Here is a 13,227-nt window from a genome sequence, read left to right on the forward strand (position 1 = left end):
TCATTTCCCTGGCTTGCAGGTGCTCCGGGGAAACAGTGAGCCCACAAGGGAGGCTGGACTTCCGGTATGATTTTGTAAGAACAAAGGTTGTGGGGCAAATAATACAAAGACAAAGGCAAAATGCGTGCACCGACTCTGGGCTGTATGGGTGCTATGTTTGCCAAAACCGTGAGTCTCCTTTCTAGGAAGATGCTTCTGAAAGTTTTTGTGATTAAAAAAAAAATGTAAATCAGACTCTGTCTCTCTACTGAGTGCTATTTACAACGTAAAGGGGCGCCTGAATGGCTCAGCTGGTTGAACTTCTGACTCTTGATCTCAGCTCAGGTCATGATCTCGAGGTTCATGGGATCGAGCCCCGCATTGGGCTCGGGGCTGACAGTGCAGAGCCTGCTTGGGATCCTCTCTCTCCCTCTCTCTCTGCCCCTCCCCTGCTCGTGCTCTGTCTCTCTCTCTCTCAAAATAAATAAATAAATAAATTTTTTAAAAAAATGTAAATATGCAAGTATTGGAGGGCATGTTACTTAAACTTAGCTCCTTTGGTGATCTCCTCCCTCAGGTTCTCCGGACGGAAAAGCTTGAGGGAGGAAGACGTCATCCCCCTTCCTGACATGACCTCCCATGTTTCAAAGGCTAATTTTTGCATGAGAACCAAAATGAAATTAGGTTGACACTTAATTTTCTTAACTTGTAAGCCCTCAAACCCCTCTATGCATAGGAATAAATATCTTAAAATTGTTTTGCGGGCAAAATGGGTGGGTGATGGGTTAGCCTGACACGACCCCAAGTCATTTTCATCATGAAGACATTGTATTGGCTCCCCACGCCCCCCAGTCACAAACCAATGTAAACCCACCACTAATTTGTTGCTACCTTTGATCTGTTTAATATATATTGTCAATTTACAAGATGCTTCCTATCTTATTTTTTCTTTGAAGTTTAGCCTCTGCCAGTCCTATAATCAATCTGTCACCATGAGATGACAGGTCAAGCACACTAAAGTTTGCAGATGCTGAGAGATTTTCACCAGGTCACTCAACAAAGTAGCCCGGGATGTGGCCTCACGCCCCATGGTGAACCCACCGGATGCTCCTTCACTCTGTGTCTAAATAGCTGTGCCTTGACGATGGGATCTTTTTCCTTCTTCTTTTTGTTTTTTGTTTTTTTTTTTTGTTTTTTTTTTTTAGTATTGCTGCAGCTGCCATTTTACTTGGATCCAGAACTTGTTAGCCTATAGCTACTCTGCCCCATGAACACTGGTGACAGCAGTTATCAGGATGCCTGGGACAGGTTTCTAGGACAGGCACAGAATGTGCAATAAATACTCTTATCTGACAAATGTGGTTACCAAAAAGAAGGGAGAAGAAAAACGAACCGTCAAAGTCAAGACGATTTGAAAGTCAGGAGTATGGCAACTTGACTTTTATACTGTAATTATGAATTTCTCATTTCCCAGAACCTTCGACTTATTTCCTTTTTTAACGAACGGGGGCAGGCACTGGAGGCCTTCAGTGGCTTGTTCCCTGGAGCACCTGCTCATGTGCCATGGACAGCAGGCACTGCCCTGGCGTGTAACTGCTACAAGGGCCATACGCATCAGCAGCAACGCTGAAAAATGGGAGACTATAGTTTGTCTCCTTTTCCTTCCTGCTCAGGTCAATTGTTCCCACTGGGGTGAAGTTCTGTCAATTTAGGAAACTTATTTGCACGCAGTGAACAGGGAGGAAAATGTCCTCGCCCCAAAAATAGCTCAGTGAGACCAGAACGTCAGGATAAAAGCTGGGATTTACACTGTCGTGATAGGAGCCAGAAAGGGGAAAAAAAAAAAAAAAAAAAAAAAGCAGATTGAAGCAACAGACCAAAGTCAGCGTCTTTTACAAAGAACGTTTCGAGAACGTCTTCCTCTTCAACAGGTATAAATACGTTATTTTAATATTTTTTTCACAGCATCCTTCTGAGGAAGCTGGCTGTATTCATCACTACCTTCAATTTCGCAGCTCCTACCATAACAAGGCAATTCACAGCACTTACCCAAACCCACATAATGAGCCAGAGCTTACAATATTTTCTCACTACTTTAAACCCTTGGTTATAAAATTCCAGCTGCTCAAGTGCTTGGTGCCAATGAGAATCCATAACCAGAAAATCCGTGTTTGTTAATTCTGCTTGTCGAGCTATCAGAACATACGTCTGCAACCTCCATGCATATTTTAACCCTCTTTCTTCCCTCTGTCGTTCCTTCCTTCTTTCCTTCCTTCCTGCCTTCCTTCTCTCCTACCTGCCTTTTTGTAAGAGTCGTATTCACAGGACAGTGCGATCGGGATCAAACTCAACACAGAGCAGAACAGGGACTCACCTCGATGTGCTGGAACATATATGGGTGGTTGCAGATTTTCCTCAACTGCATAATAGTGTTCATAAGTGTCTTGGCACCTCCTTTCCCCTAAGGACGAGGGGAATAAAGACAGAACAAATGATTAATCGATCAGATACTCCCTGTTTTAAAAAGTAAGCTTTTATAGAAAGGGCCATAGGGTCTTCTAAGTAACCTATGCGTCTTGGGGTCCAAAGCTCCTGTTACACAGCTGTTCCCGAGTGACATAAAACATCTCCCTTGGGACTAACTTGTCCTACGGGAGGGAATTCTGTTGAGACGATGGCTTTGCGACCTGTCTATTCCCCAGAAGCCTGGAGAGAGAAGACAGACCAGATGCCCGGGGAGCGGCACCGGATTTTAAAACCTTCTAAGATGCCACCCCACGCTTAGGCAGAATATAGTCCCTACAGAAGTGACATGAGCAGAGCTGAAAACTATTTTGGTGAGAGGAACACACTCTGTTCTCCATGCCCCAGTGCAATTTGCGACTGAAGAGGTTAAGAGATTTCCTTCGGCTGCAACAAGAGCTAGAGAAAAGGCCCCAAAGTGTGCTTTAACAAATCAGCATTGGCAGGGACGCGTCCCGGGAGTATGTGATGTCACGGCCTTGAGAAGACGCATAGTGACACCCTGAGTTGCACTATTTTCTGTGATGTACCTTCTTATCTTTCTCGGAACCATCTGTGAGGAGGATCCCTTTGGCTTGCATATGGCGATAGAGAATCTTCTGCAGGGCTGACATGTCACACTTGATCACATATTCAACCTGGGCGAGAAGAAACAGCAAGTAGGTAAGAGGAGGGAGAAGGTGCTCGTGCTCAGAAGGCTGTTGACGCGTGGTGACGGGTGCACTCTCCAGAGCCCTGCAGGTGCCTCTGTTTCCCCTTCTTGGATTCACAGAGCGCAGGGCGGGATGGGGGTGGTGGGGGAGACCACGGTCATCACTCCTAAAGATACCATTACGATGGAGGAACCTTCCAAAGGTTGTAGGTAACTGAAGCTAGGGTCATGTTTTCTGAAAATTCTTGACTTGTTCCATATTTGAGAAAGAGGGGGGGGGGCCTGCAAAATGTTCAAATTCAAAAATGTCCCCTACAGAGTTTTTTCTTAGTATTTCTTCTGCTTCCTGGCTACACCCTCTCTCATATGAACAGAAAAACAGCGACTGGCCAATATCCCCAGATTTTCTCTGTTAATCATTTTTTTTAATGGTCATGCATAGCGACCCCAGTACTGGTCCAAAAGTGAGATTTGTAATAGCCCTAGGTTGACTACCATTAATCTCTGCTTTTCAGAGATGAGAGAATACTACCTGTGAGGACGGCAGGTGGGCAGGAGGGGGGGGTGTGGAGAGGAATTAATCCAAAACTGGATGCAACTTTACGACCTTCTACAGAGAGCAAAGCCTCCTGTGCCTCCAGTTGGACTACTGCAAAAAATCCAATTTAAAACAGTTGGAGGGAATTCATGTGCCCTTGGCTTAACACGCACCTGCAATACTTCTAGCACATTCTTAATGCATAAAATCTGCCTTGATTATTTCTTAGTATTATTTTCTTTATTAAAAAAATCCCCAGAATACAAATGTGCAATTTTCATAATAAACGTCACATAAATGCCTAGAAATCTGCAGAATGTGATTAAAAGTCAATCAGCAAGCTGCCTAATGTTTAATAAACTGATTAAAAACGATCAGGTTATTTTCAGCTCTGAGGGCCAGGGCGAGGAGGTCACAGATGAAGAGAAGTTGAATATTCATTCAGTTGTTGCGTCAGAAGGCACCTTTGTCAGCCCAGATAGAGCGGCAATTAATAGCCTTCCGCCACCTGTTTTGATGCACCGAATAAGACCGGAGAAAGGCTAGCATCTTTGCAGAAAAGTTAAGAAAAGCAAGCGACCTACCATATGCTTTTCGTTTGGAATGACCTTCTTGGCCAGAGAGGAAAAACCAAAATTTCAGGTTCATAAATTGAAATTCAAGTTCAAGTTTCATAAATAAGAATGGACTTACAACAGGCTCTCTGTTGCAGATACCTGACCCTGTACTGTTTTCACAGCACGTCGACTTTTTCAAGAGTTGTTCGCTGTCGGTGAAATTTGACCATGGTGAAGAGCAGTATTAGACAAGTTCAGACCACAACAAGTTAGAAGCATAAAAATGGCACCAAGGGCTAATATCACTGAGCTCTTCCTGTGGACCCGGCCCTGTGCAAAGGGCGTTCTGTGCCTTCACTTATTTCACAATACGAGAGCTCTAGGAGAGGGTTAGATGTCATGTCTGCATTTTATACAGAACCTGAGCATCAGAAAAGTTGACAGTCTGGCTCAAAATGACAAGGGTATTTAATGGTAGAGTTAGGACTGGAGACAGAGGTCACTCTTTCAAGCTCTATGCTAAGGATGACCAAGGCCATCCAAGGCTACTCTGCCAGAAGGGATGGCCACCGCTTGCTTTAAAGTGTGTTAGGGAGCAGCAGATACAGATATAGGGACAGATCCCTTAACTCCCTTCCCACCAGTCAGCTACTGCTAAGCACTGGAGGGGAGGGACTTTGGGAAGCGGGAGGCACATATGATGACACCATGCAGACAGGGAAACCAAATACTCCTGCAGCATTCAGGTCAGCAGAGAAGTGAGCCCATCCCAAGGATCCAATAGCTACTCTAAGAAGGGGAAGTCTCCCTCACCCTCCTCCCCTGCACCCTTAGGGGGTACCTAAGAGCAGAAGCTGCTCTGATACACATGATCAAAATCACCGTCATAAGCTTCACAACTGTATTTGACGTTTGCTCCCTGTACCTGCTCAGACAACTCCAAGCTGTTTTGTTTGACTTTATACTTTTCTCTAGGCCTGGGGTTGGGGTGGAGGGGGGTTACTCTTAGTGCCTCTTTTCTAAAAAATCTTATTCTACCTTAAGGGTTTTAAAAAGTGTCTTCCCAGTGGTGCCTGGGTGGCTCAGTCAGTTAAACTTCTCTCAGTTTCAGTTTGGGTCATGATCTCATGGTTCGTGGGTTCGAGCCCCGCCTCTGGGCTCTGCAGCAGGCAGTGTGGAGCCCGCTTGGGATTCTCTCTCTCTCTCTCTCTTTTTATCTATCCCTCCCCTCCTCATGCTGTCTCTCTCAAAATCAGTAACTTAAATATATATATGTATAGGCATATATATATATATCTCAAATATACACATGTATAGATATATATATATGTACAATATATATGTATATTATATGTATAATATATACATGTATAAGTATATATATATATATATATACACACACACACACACACACACACACCTATACATATATATATCTCTTTCCCAATTACCATATCTATCAGTCAGAGTCAATTTCCCCTTTCATTTCCCTCAAAGAAGTAGTTATTAAGCTTTTCTTTTTTATTAAAAAAAGTTGTTTTTTTTTAACGTTTATTCATTTTTGAGAGACAGACAAAACAGAGCGTGAGCTGGGGAGGGGCAGAGAGAGAGGGAGACACAGAATCCAAATCAGGCTCCAGGCTCCGAGCTGTCAGCACAAAGCCTGATGCGGCACTTGAACTCACTGCCCACGATATCATGACCTGAGCCAAAGTCAGATGCTTAACTGACTGAGCCGCCCAGGTACCCCAACTATTAAGCTTTTTTGAAGGCATCCTCTTCTCAGGTAGACATACGAGAGAACCTCTTCCCAACACATGCCCATATATTTGCTTATGAATTATATGTAGGCACTAGCTTTAATATCTAAAGACACACATGGCTCTTAGGGCATGGTCATCAATGTTAAGGGCAGCTAATTTATTTCAAGGGTCCAATTTGACGACATCTAATTTTTTTTTGGCCGACTGCAGCCCAATTACCCTATGATGTGGTTAATAAAAACTCACAGCAGGAGCAAGAGAGGCCGGACTGCCTTTTTCTTACTGTTGACTTATGCTTATGCTCTTCTTCTTGCTTTCAACCCACAGTCCTTTGTGGAATCTTTTTACGTCCTTTGTCCATTATGGGGGCCAGGAGTGTTGCGTTAGTTAAAATCAGACCATCCTACATCCTCTGATCTGGGTATAGGGAACTCAGCATAGCCTCACAAGAGGCAAGAAGTGCAGAAGCCAGGCTGTGAGGGTGGGTGGGCTGCCAGATGCCCGGGTAGTGGTGTTTCCCCTCACACTCCCCCTGGGGATGACCTACCCAATCCAACCCAGGCACGTGACTCATTTCTCCCGTGCACACTGCATGGGTACCCATTCCAGTCTGTATGCTAAATGTCAACAAAGCTTAATTTTTAAAAATGTTTTTAATGTTTATTTATTCTTGGGTTATATTAACTTTTAAAAATAAAAAAAAATTAAGCTTTGTTAGGGTGCCTGGGTGGCTCAGTTGTTTAAGCATCCGACTTTGGCTCAGGTCATGATCTCGCGGTTTGTGGGTTTGAGCCCCATGTCAAGCTCTTTTCTGATGGCTTGGACCTGGAGCCTGCTTCAGATTCTGTGTCTCCCTTTCTCTCTGCCCTTCCCCTTCTTGCTCTCTCTCTCTCTAAGAATAAACATTTTTAAAAAAAGTTAATATAAATGGAAGTTCTAAAACCTTCTTTCCATACCCCAATGGACTGCCAGTACGCACCCCTGCCCAAACACACTCCCTGAAGTGCCTGCTCTAGAGACCTCTGCCCTGGAGTGCTTGAATGCCTGCATTACTCATCCACATGGGCTGGATGACGTTGCCTTTCATGGTCATGTCCTTGTTCAAGGTGAGTAGACCTCGTCTCCACACCATGTCTGACCTCTCACACCATGTCTGTTTCTGGTGTGGCTCCCACATCTTCTAGCCCAGCCATACACACAGCAGGCAGGCAATGAGAGCTATGTGTTGAGAAAAGGGCAGCCTGAACGATTATTAAGTAGACACAGAGACCCAGAGGAACCAAGTGAAAGAAGTTTCTATGATGCTCATGCCCCTTAAACTTCCGGGTCCGAGAGATGTGATGGCACCTGATTATGGCATGAACGCAGAAGTTCCTTGAGATATGCTGGTGCTGCAGGAATGAAATCTGTGCCTCTTTAATAGGGAGAATCCCCCCAACAAGTGAGATTGGTGAGGGCCACTGGGGCTATTTTTGTTCATGTGTGAAAGTGAGGTACTGAGCTACACTCAGAATAACTGTCTCCTAAGAATTCTTATGTTAGTAAATGACCAAACTGGTCCCTACAAGGAGCCACATCAGGTGATTGTACTGGCCCAGAGTCTGCTCCCCACAACCCCATAAAAGTTTTCAAGCTTTAGCCATAGTTTCCTCCTGAATACTACTCTTCACTTTCAACTTCCCTCCCGAAAGGATATGTTACTGGCACAAGCGATGTAGACTACGCTGTGTGACATATTACCACTTTCTGAACTGAGGTTTCCAAACAATAACATTAAATATTTGCAAGTCTTAAGTTCTGGAATCTGTGGTGTGAGAGTCCCGAAGTAATGATTAATCACATCAAACACTCCACGGATTTATATAAGGAAGATACAAGTTGCCCATCTAAGGGAAGCCTGTTTGTGGTTTTACACAGATGACATCAAAATCAGGATTGATTTTGGTAGGTCAGCCTCTAGTCAACCTCAGGCATTGTACACATATTTGAGCATATTTAGACATCAGTATGTACACAGCCGATTGCAAGTAGAGTTGATTCTTGATTATATGAATTAACAAAGTGGAGAGTCAGCATAGACGACCCCAAATGGGGGCTAAATCGCAAAATCAATTTTTATTTAGTTTACATTAGGTTTTACACACGTCCTTTTGTATGAACTGCCTTTCCTTCCTGAGTGGAAGGAATGGATTTCATGTGACAAATTAGTGGTGGTGTTGGAGGCACTGGGGGGACAGTACATCCCCCCTGCTCATTAGATGTATCATTAGACTTATTACATTATTAAACACTCATGGATTAAAACAGATTTTTATTAAAAACTCACCTACTCGAGCTAATTTTTCTATGAAACAGGGCTGCACATCCCAAAATTCTGACCCTTAGATGCCTGTTTTAGTTTCATCAGAGGGAGTACAGGTTCCTGAGCCTACTCCAGCTACACTAGACAGAATTACTGTTTAATACATAAGGAATATATTTTGTATTTTGAAGAGTTTTTCTGTCTTAAAACTCAACGATAAGAAATGATCCAATAAAAAAAAAAAACAGGCAAGAGATTTGAGCACCATTTCATCAAAGAAGGTATATGGAGGTCAAATAAGCCATGAAAAGATGCCCAACATCAGTGGAAAATGGAGAAATGCAAATTTATGACAAGGTACCAGTGCACCCCTGTTGAAATGGCCAAAAAGGTCAAGAAAGCTGATGACACTCAAAGAGTACTGACGAGAATGTGGAGGAAACGCCCTGCTCAGACACTGCTGGTGCAACTGCAAAATGGTTCAGGAAGCTTAGAAAACAAGTCAGTTTAGAGAATTTCCTGTAAAGCTATGTGTACATTTACCACAGGACCCAGCAATCCCACTGGAGTGAGATGAAAAGCTATGTTCACGCAGAAACCCGTGCACAGTGTTTATAGCAGGTGGGTCCACAATCATCAAAAACCAGAAACAACCCAACTGTCCCCTCAAATAAATGGACAGACACCCCACGGTGCACCCACAGACCAGAAAGCTACTCGACAATACAAATGAGGCAACCATTGATACAGGCAACAACTTGGATGGAGCTCAAACACACTGTACTGAGTGAAAGAATCCAGATGCAGGTCTGATGAGACACGATGACTGATTCTATCCACGTGACAGTCTGGAAAAGGCAAAGCTATACGGATGGAAAACAGATCAGGGGTCGCACGAGGCTAACGGTTCCAGAGAGGATTTGGCTAAAAACAAGCAGTGCCGGGGGATCTGGGGTGGGGGGGGACTTGGAGGGAGAAACGTTCTGTATTTTGACTGTGGGTACGGTTAACAGGATTATGCATTTGTCAAAGCCCACAGAGCTGTATACCCGAGAGACTAGATTTTATCATATGTAAAGTTAGAAATAAAATGAAAAAACACTTTCCTAACTGGTTGCGTTTCATGAGAGCATTTGAGAATTCTTACTATGGAATATGTAGCCTTTTCCTACCATCAGCCATAATTCCTATCCAGGTCTTTATACAGGCTGAGAAAGACATACACGTTGTTTGTGGTGTCTGATTTATCACACCTGTACTAGGTATATATAATACATACACGTGTGTGTACATTTTATCATCTGTATGTTTATACATATCACATCTGTAATACGTATATGTAAAAAATGCATGTAATACGTATACATCTATGTTTATGTATGTTATACTATCTATATGTTGGCATATATTATACCTGTGATATGTATATGTAATATATACACTATGTATGTAATATATACACGTGTCTATGTATATGATACCATCTATATGTTGGTATATGATATATTACACCTGTAATATGTGTATGTAATATATACACATATGCGTGCAATAAACATACATATATATGTAATACACACACGTGTATGTAATAAATATACATATATGTATATGTATATGACACCATTTCTATGTTGGTGTATGCTATATTACACCTGTAATATGTATATGTAATATAAACACACATGTATGTAACACACGTGTGTGTGTGTGTGTGTGTGTGTGTGTGTGTGTGTGTGTGTGTGTGTGTATACACCATCTGTAAGCAGATGGGGGCAGAAGGAAGCTCCTTATCGCCCCAGGATGCCACTTTAATGGCCAACCAACTTCCCTCAGGCAAAAAAGCCTAACAAGACAAAAAAAGAAGAGAAGGAACACAGGCCAAACCACATCAACAGCTACATGCACAAGCAGTGTGATTAGCTCCCCTACTCACCTGGAAAGGTTTATGGGCACAGAGATGGGGGAGGGCCCCAGAAAAGGCAAGGAGGAGCGGAAGGTGAGAAAGAACTTGAGGTGAACACAAAGGAGAACTTCAAGTCAGCAGCAGACAGAGCAACACGTGTAGACAGTAAGGAACATGGCAGCAGCAACTGTCACTGGTCCAGGGTGTATCGCATGCCAGGCTGAGACTTAGAAGTGCCACCTCCATGAATCCTCTCAACGACCGTAGGAAGGCAGGTATTATTTATTTTCCAGTTCACTGAGAGGAGCACTGAGACTCACTGGATTAACTGACCAACGCCACACGGTTGGTAAGAGACAGGCAGTGGGGGACCCATGTCCGCTCTGGCAGGCAGGGCCCGTTATTCCTACTCCACGAGCTGCCTCCATAAAAGGCAGCTTATCCACAGATAATATACCACATACAGGGCATTTACCATACCTCAAATAATACTCTGGGTATTAAAGAATATAAAGTGTAGTTTATGCAGAAGACATGCTCTCGAAAATTGAATCCCAATTTTTTTTTAAGTTTATCCATACTCAGGAAGCTCTCTTGTGAAAGGAACAGTGAAAAAAAGTAGTTTAGTAAGAATTCCTCTGTGACACAAACTGATCACCCCATAACCCTTATTCTGGGCAAGCTGGGAGTTTTATATAATGGGTTTTCTTTTCTTTTTAATGTTTATTTACTTATTTTTAGAGCGAGAGGGAGAGAGAGTGAGACAGAGAGAGACAAAGAGAATGCACATGTAGGGGAGAGGGGCAAAGGGAGAGAGAGAAAGAATATGAAGCAGCCTCCATGCTCAGTGCAGAGCCCAGCACAGGGCTCGATCCCACAGCCGTGAGATCATGACCTGAGCCGAACAAGAGTTGGATGCTTAACTGAGTGAGCCACCCAGGCGCCTTATATAACGGATTTTCTTAAAACAGGGCGTACTTCCAGCTTGTGATGTGTTCTTTTTTAAGATTTTTTTAATAAGTTTATTTATTTATTTTGGGAGAGAGAGAGCGAGCGGAGGAGGGGCAGAAGAGAGGGAAACAGAGAATCCCAATGTCAGTGCAGAGCCCAGTGTGGGGCTCGAACCCACAAACTGTGAGATCATGACCTGAGCTGAAGTTGGATGCTCCACCAACTGAGCCAGCCAGGTGCCCCATGTGATGTGTTTTTAAAAATCTGTCTATATTACCCAGTTCTGGAAATAAGTAAACAAAAGTAACAAGTATTATGAAATGAATAAATGAAGGACTTCAGTTAGTTACCTTTTATTTTATACTTCTAAAGAAACAAAAGAAGTATAGGATATGTTAAAATTATTAACATCCACTTCTACACCTTTCAGGATCTCAGTAACAGTACAATGACAAGTAGTTAGAGGGGGCCACTGACCAATGGACCCATGCCCCAGTTTATTCAAGAAGTACGGTCCAGTAAGCGGATTACCCAAAGACACCAAGACCACAGGAAGTCAAAGAAATATCAACCACATTCAATCCCCAGGATGCATTCACTAGCAAAATAAAATACTTATTTAGTCTTCTGCTGGGGTAAGAATGATATAAGGACTGTATTTATTTTTAATTCCTTTTTTTCCTGTTAATGAGTAGGGAAATTAGGAACAGAATTCGGTCTTAATAAAGAGATCAGCTTTGTATACTACCCTGTCAACTCCCACTTAAAAAATGAACAGGATGAGCCAATCTGTCCAAAAAAATAGAGCCCTTACACAGAAAAACACAATGATGCAAAATATACATTTCTGAACTGGCTCATCTACGGAGAAAACTCAAATCCAAATATCTCATACAAGTCGTATACAATGTCAAACAATCTATCTTTAAGACAGTATAATTTAGAACTCAGAAGTGTGTGCTTCCAAAATAGGATCAGAAACATATTAAACTAATACCCAGGTCAAACCAAAAAATGTGCAGGGAAGGGCTCAATAGACATTCTAAGGCACTGAAAAGTCCTGATAAATACCTGCCTAAAAGGTTCACAGGAAGTTACTTTTTATGGTGCAGGACAAAAACCCTGTCCAAGAATAATTAGATGATGTGTCTATAATTTGCAGGAACTCTTGTTTTTCACTTACTATCAGAACAGTGGCATCACAAGCATCACAAGCATTCAATAAATTTCTAGGAAACCTGGCAAATGTCTAGTAGGCCTTTTGCTGATGATTCAAGCCCCAAACTCATGTCCTTGTTTGACTCACCAGCACATCAATTCTGTGGCTCCTGCAAGAGTAAACTCAATGAGGCCAATAACTTTAAAAAAAAAAAAAAAACACCCTAAAGTTACAGTATAACATTAAACGAACACAAGGTTAAGGGAAGGTAAGTTAAAGCTAAGATGTAAAGAGACTCTATGAATTTGCTAATTTTATAAAATCTGCCCCAGAGCCTTAGGAAACCGGGCTGGAGACACCAAAATTTCCCTTCTCTCCCTACCCTAAAATCTCTAGCTTCTATCAAACAAAAAAAGGACATCACGCTATTTCCGCGACACCACCTGTGACTCAAACACAAGCCTGCTGTTTCAGAAACACAATTGAAGGTGCAGAGAGAAGCCACCATTTTTTGGATTTTGCAACATACTTTTTCTGGCAGCTGGGATTCAACTTCTTTCTTCAGCCTCCTCAATAAAAATGGTCTCAACACCTTGTGCAGGCGCCTGATGATCAATATAGTTTCTTCTTCATTCAAGTCCACCTACAAGAGAACCTCAGGTGAGTCGGACATCTTTTTTTTTTTTTTTTAATGATGTTTCACTTAATAACACTTTAGGCTACCTTTCTTATTTGTTGCAATACACGACTGAAATTGTATGTGCGGCACGAAGGCCAGGTCATTCATTACCTCTGAATTCTCTTCCCACGTGCCAGGTGGTAATAAAATGGACTCTAAATGGGTGTCTTTGTCTTAATGTGCAGTTCCATGGAAAAGGGGCCAGAGCCCCCAGCTTC

General features: G+C 42.7%; 1 protein-coding gene across 7 annotated transcripts in view; it reads right to left on the minus strand.

Annotated features, from left to right (window-relative positions):
* SMARCA2 (SWI/SNF related, matrix associated, actin dependent regulator of chromatin, subfamily a, member 2) overlaps positions 1–13,227 on the minus strand; it is a 179,874-nt gene that overhangs the window by 93,465 nt on the left and 73,182 nt on the right. For all 7 annotated transcript variants that reach the window (XM_053907776.1, XM_053907771.1, XM_053907774.1 and 4 more), the window contains exons 19-21: positions 12,860–12,973; positions 3,033–3,140; positions 2,354–2,440 (exon numbers count right to left, since the gene is read on the minus strand). In XM_053907776.1, coding sequence (XP_053763751.1) covers positions 2,354–2,440; positions 3,033–3,140; positions 12,860–12,973 — 309 coding nt within the window. The remainder of the gene's footprint in view (positions 1–2,353; positions 2,441–3,032; positions 3,141–12,859; positions 12,974–13,227) is intronic.

Source organism: Panthera pardus, unplaced genomic scaffold (assembly GCF_024362965.1).
Source record: "Panthera pardus isolate Hobbes unplaced genomic scaffold, ASM2436296v1 HiC_scaffold_20, whole genome shotgun sequence".
Taxonomy (NCBI): Eukaryota; Metazoa; Chordata; class Mammalia; order Carnivora; family Felidae; genus Panthera; species Panthera pardus.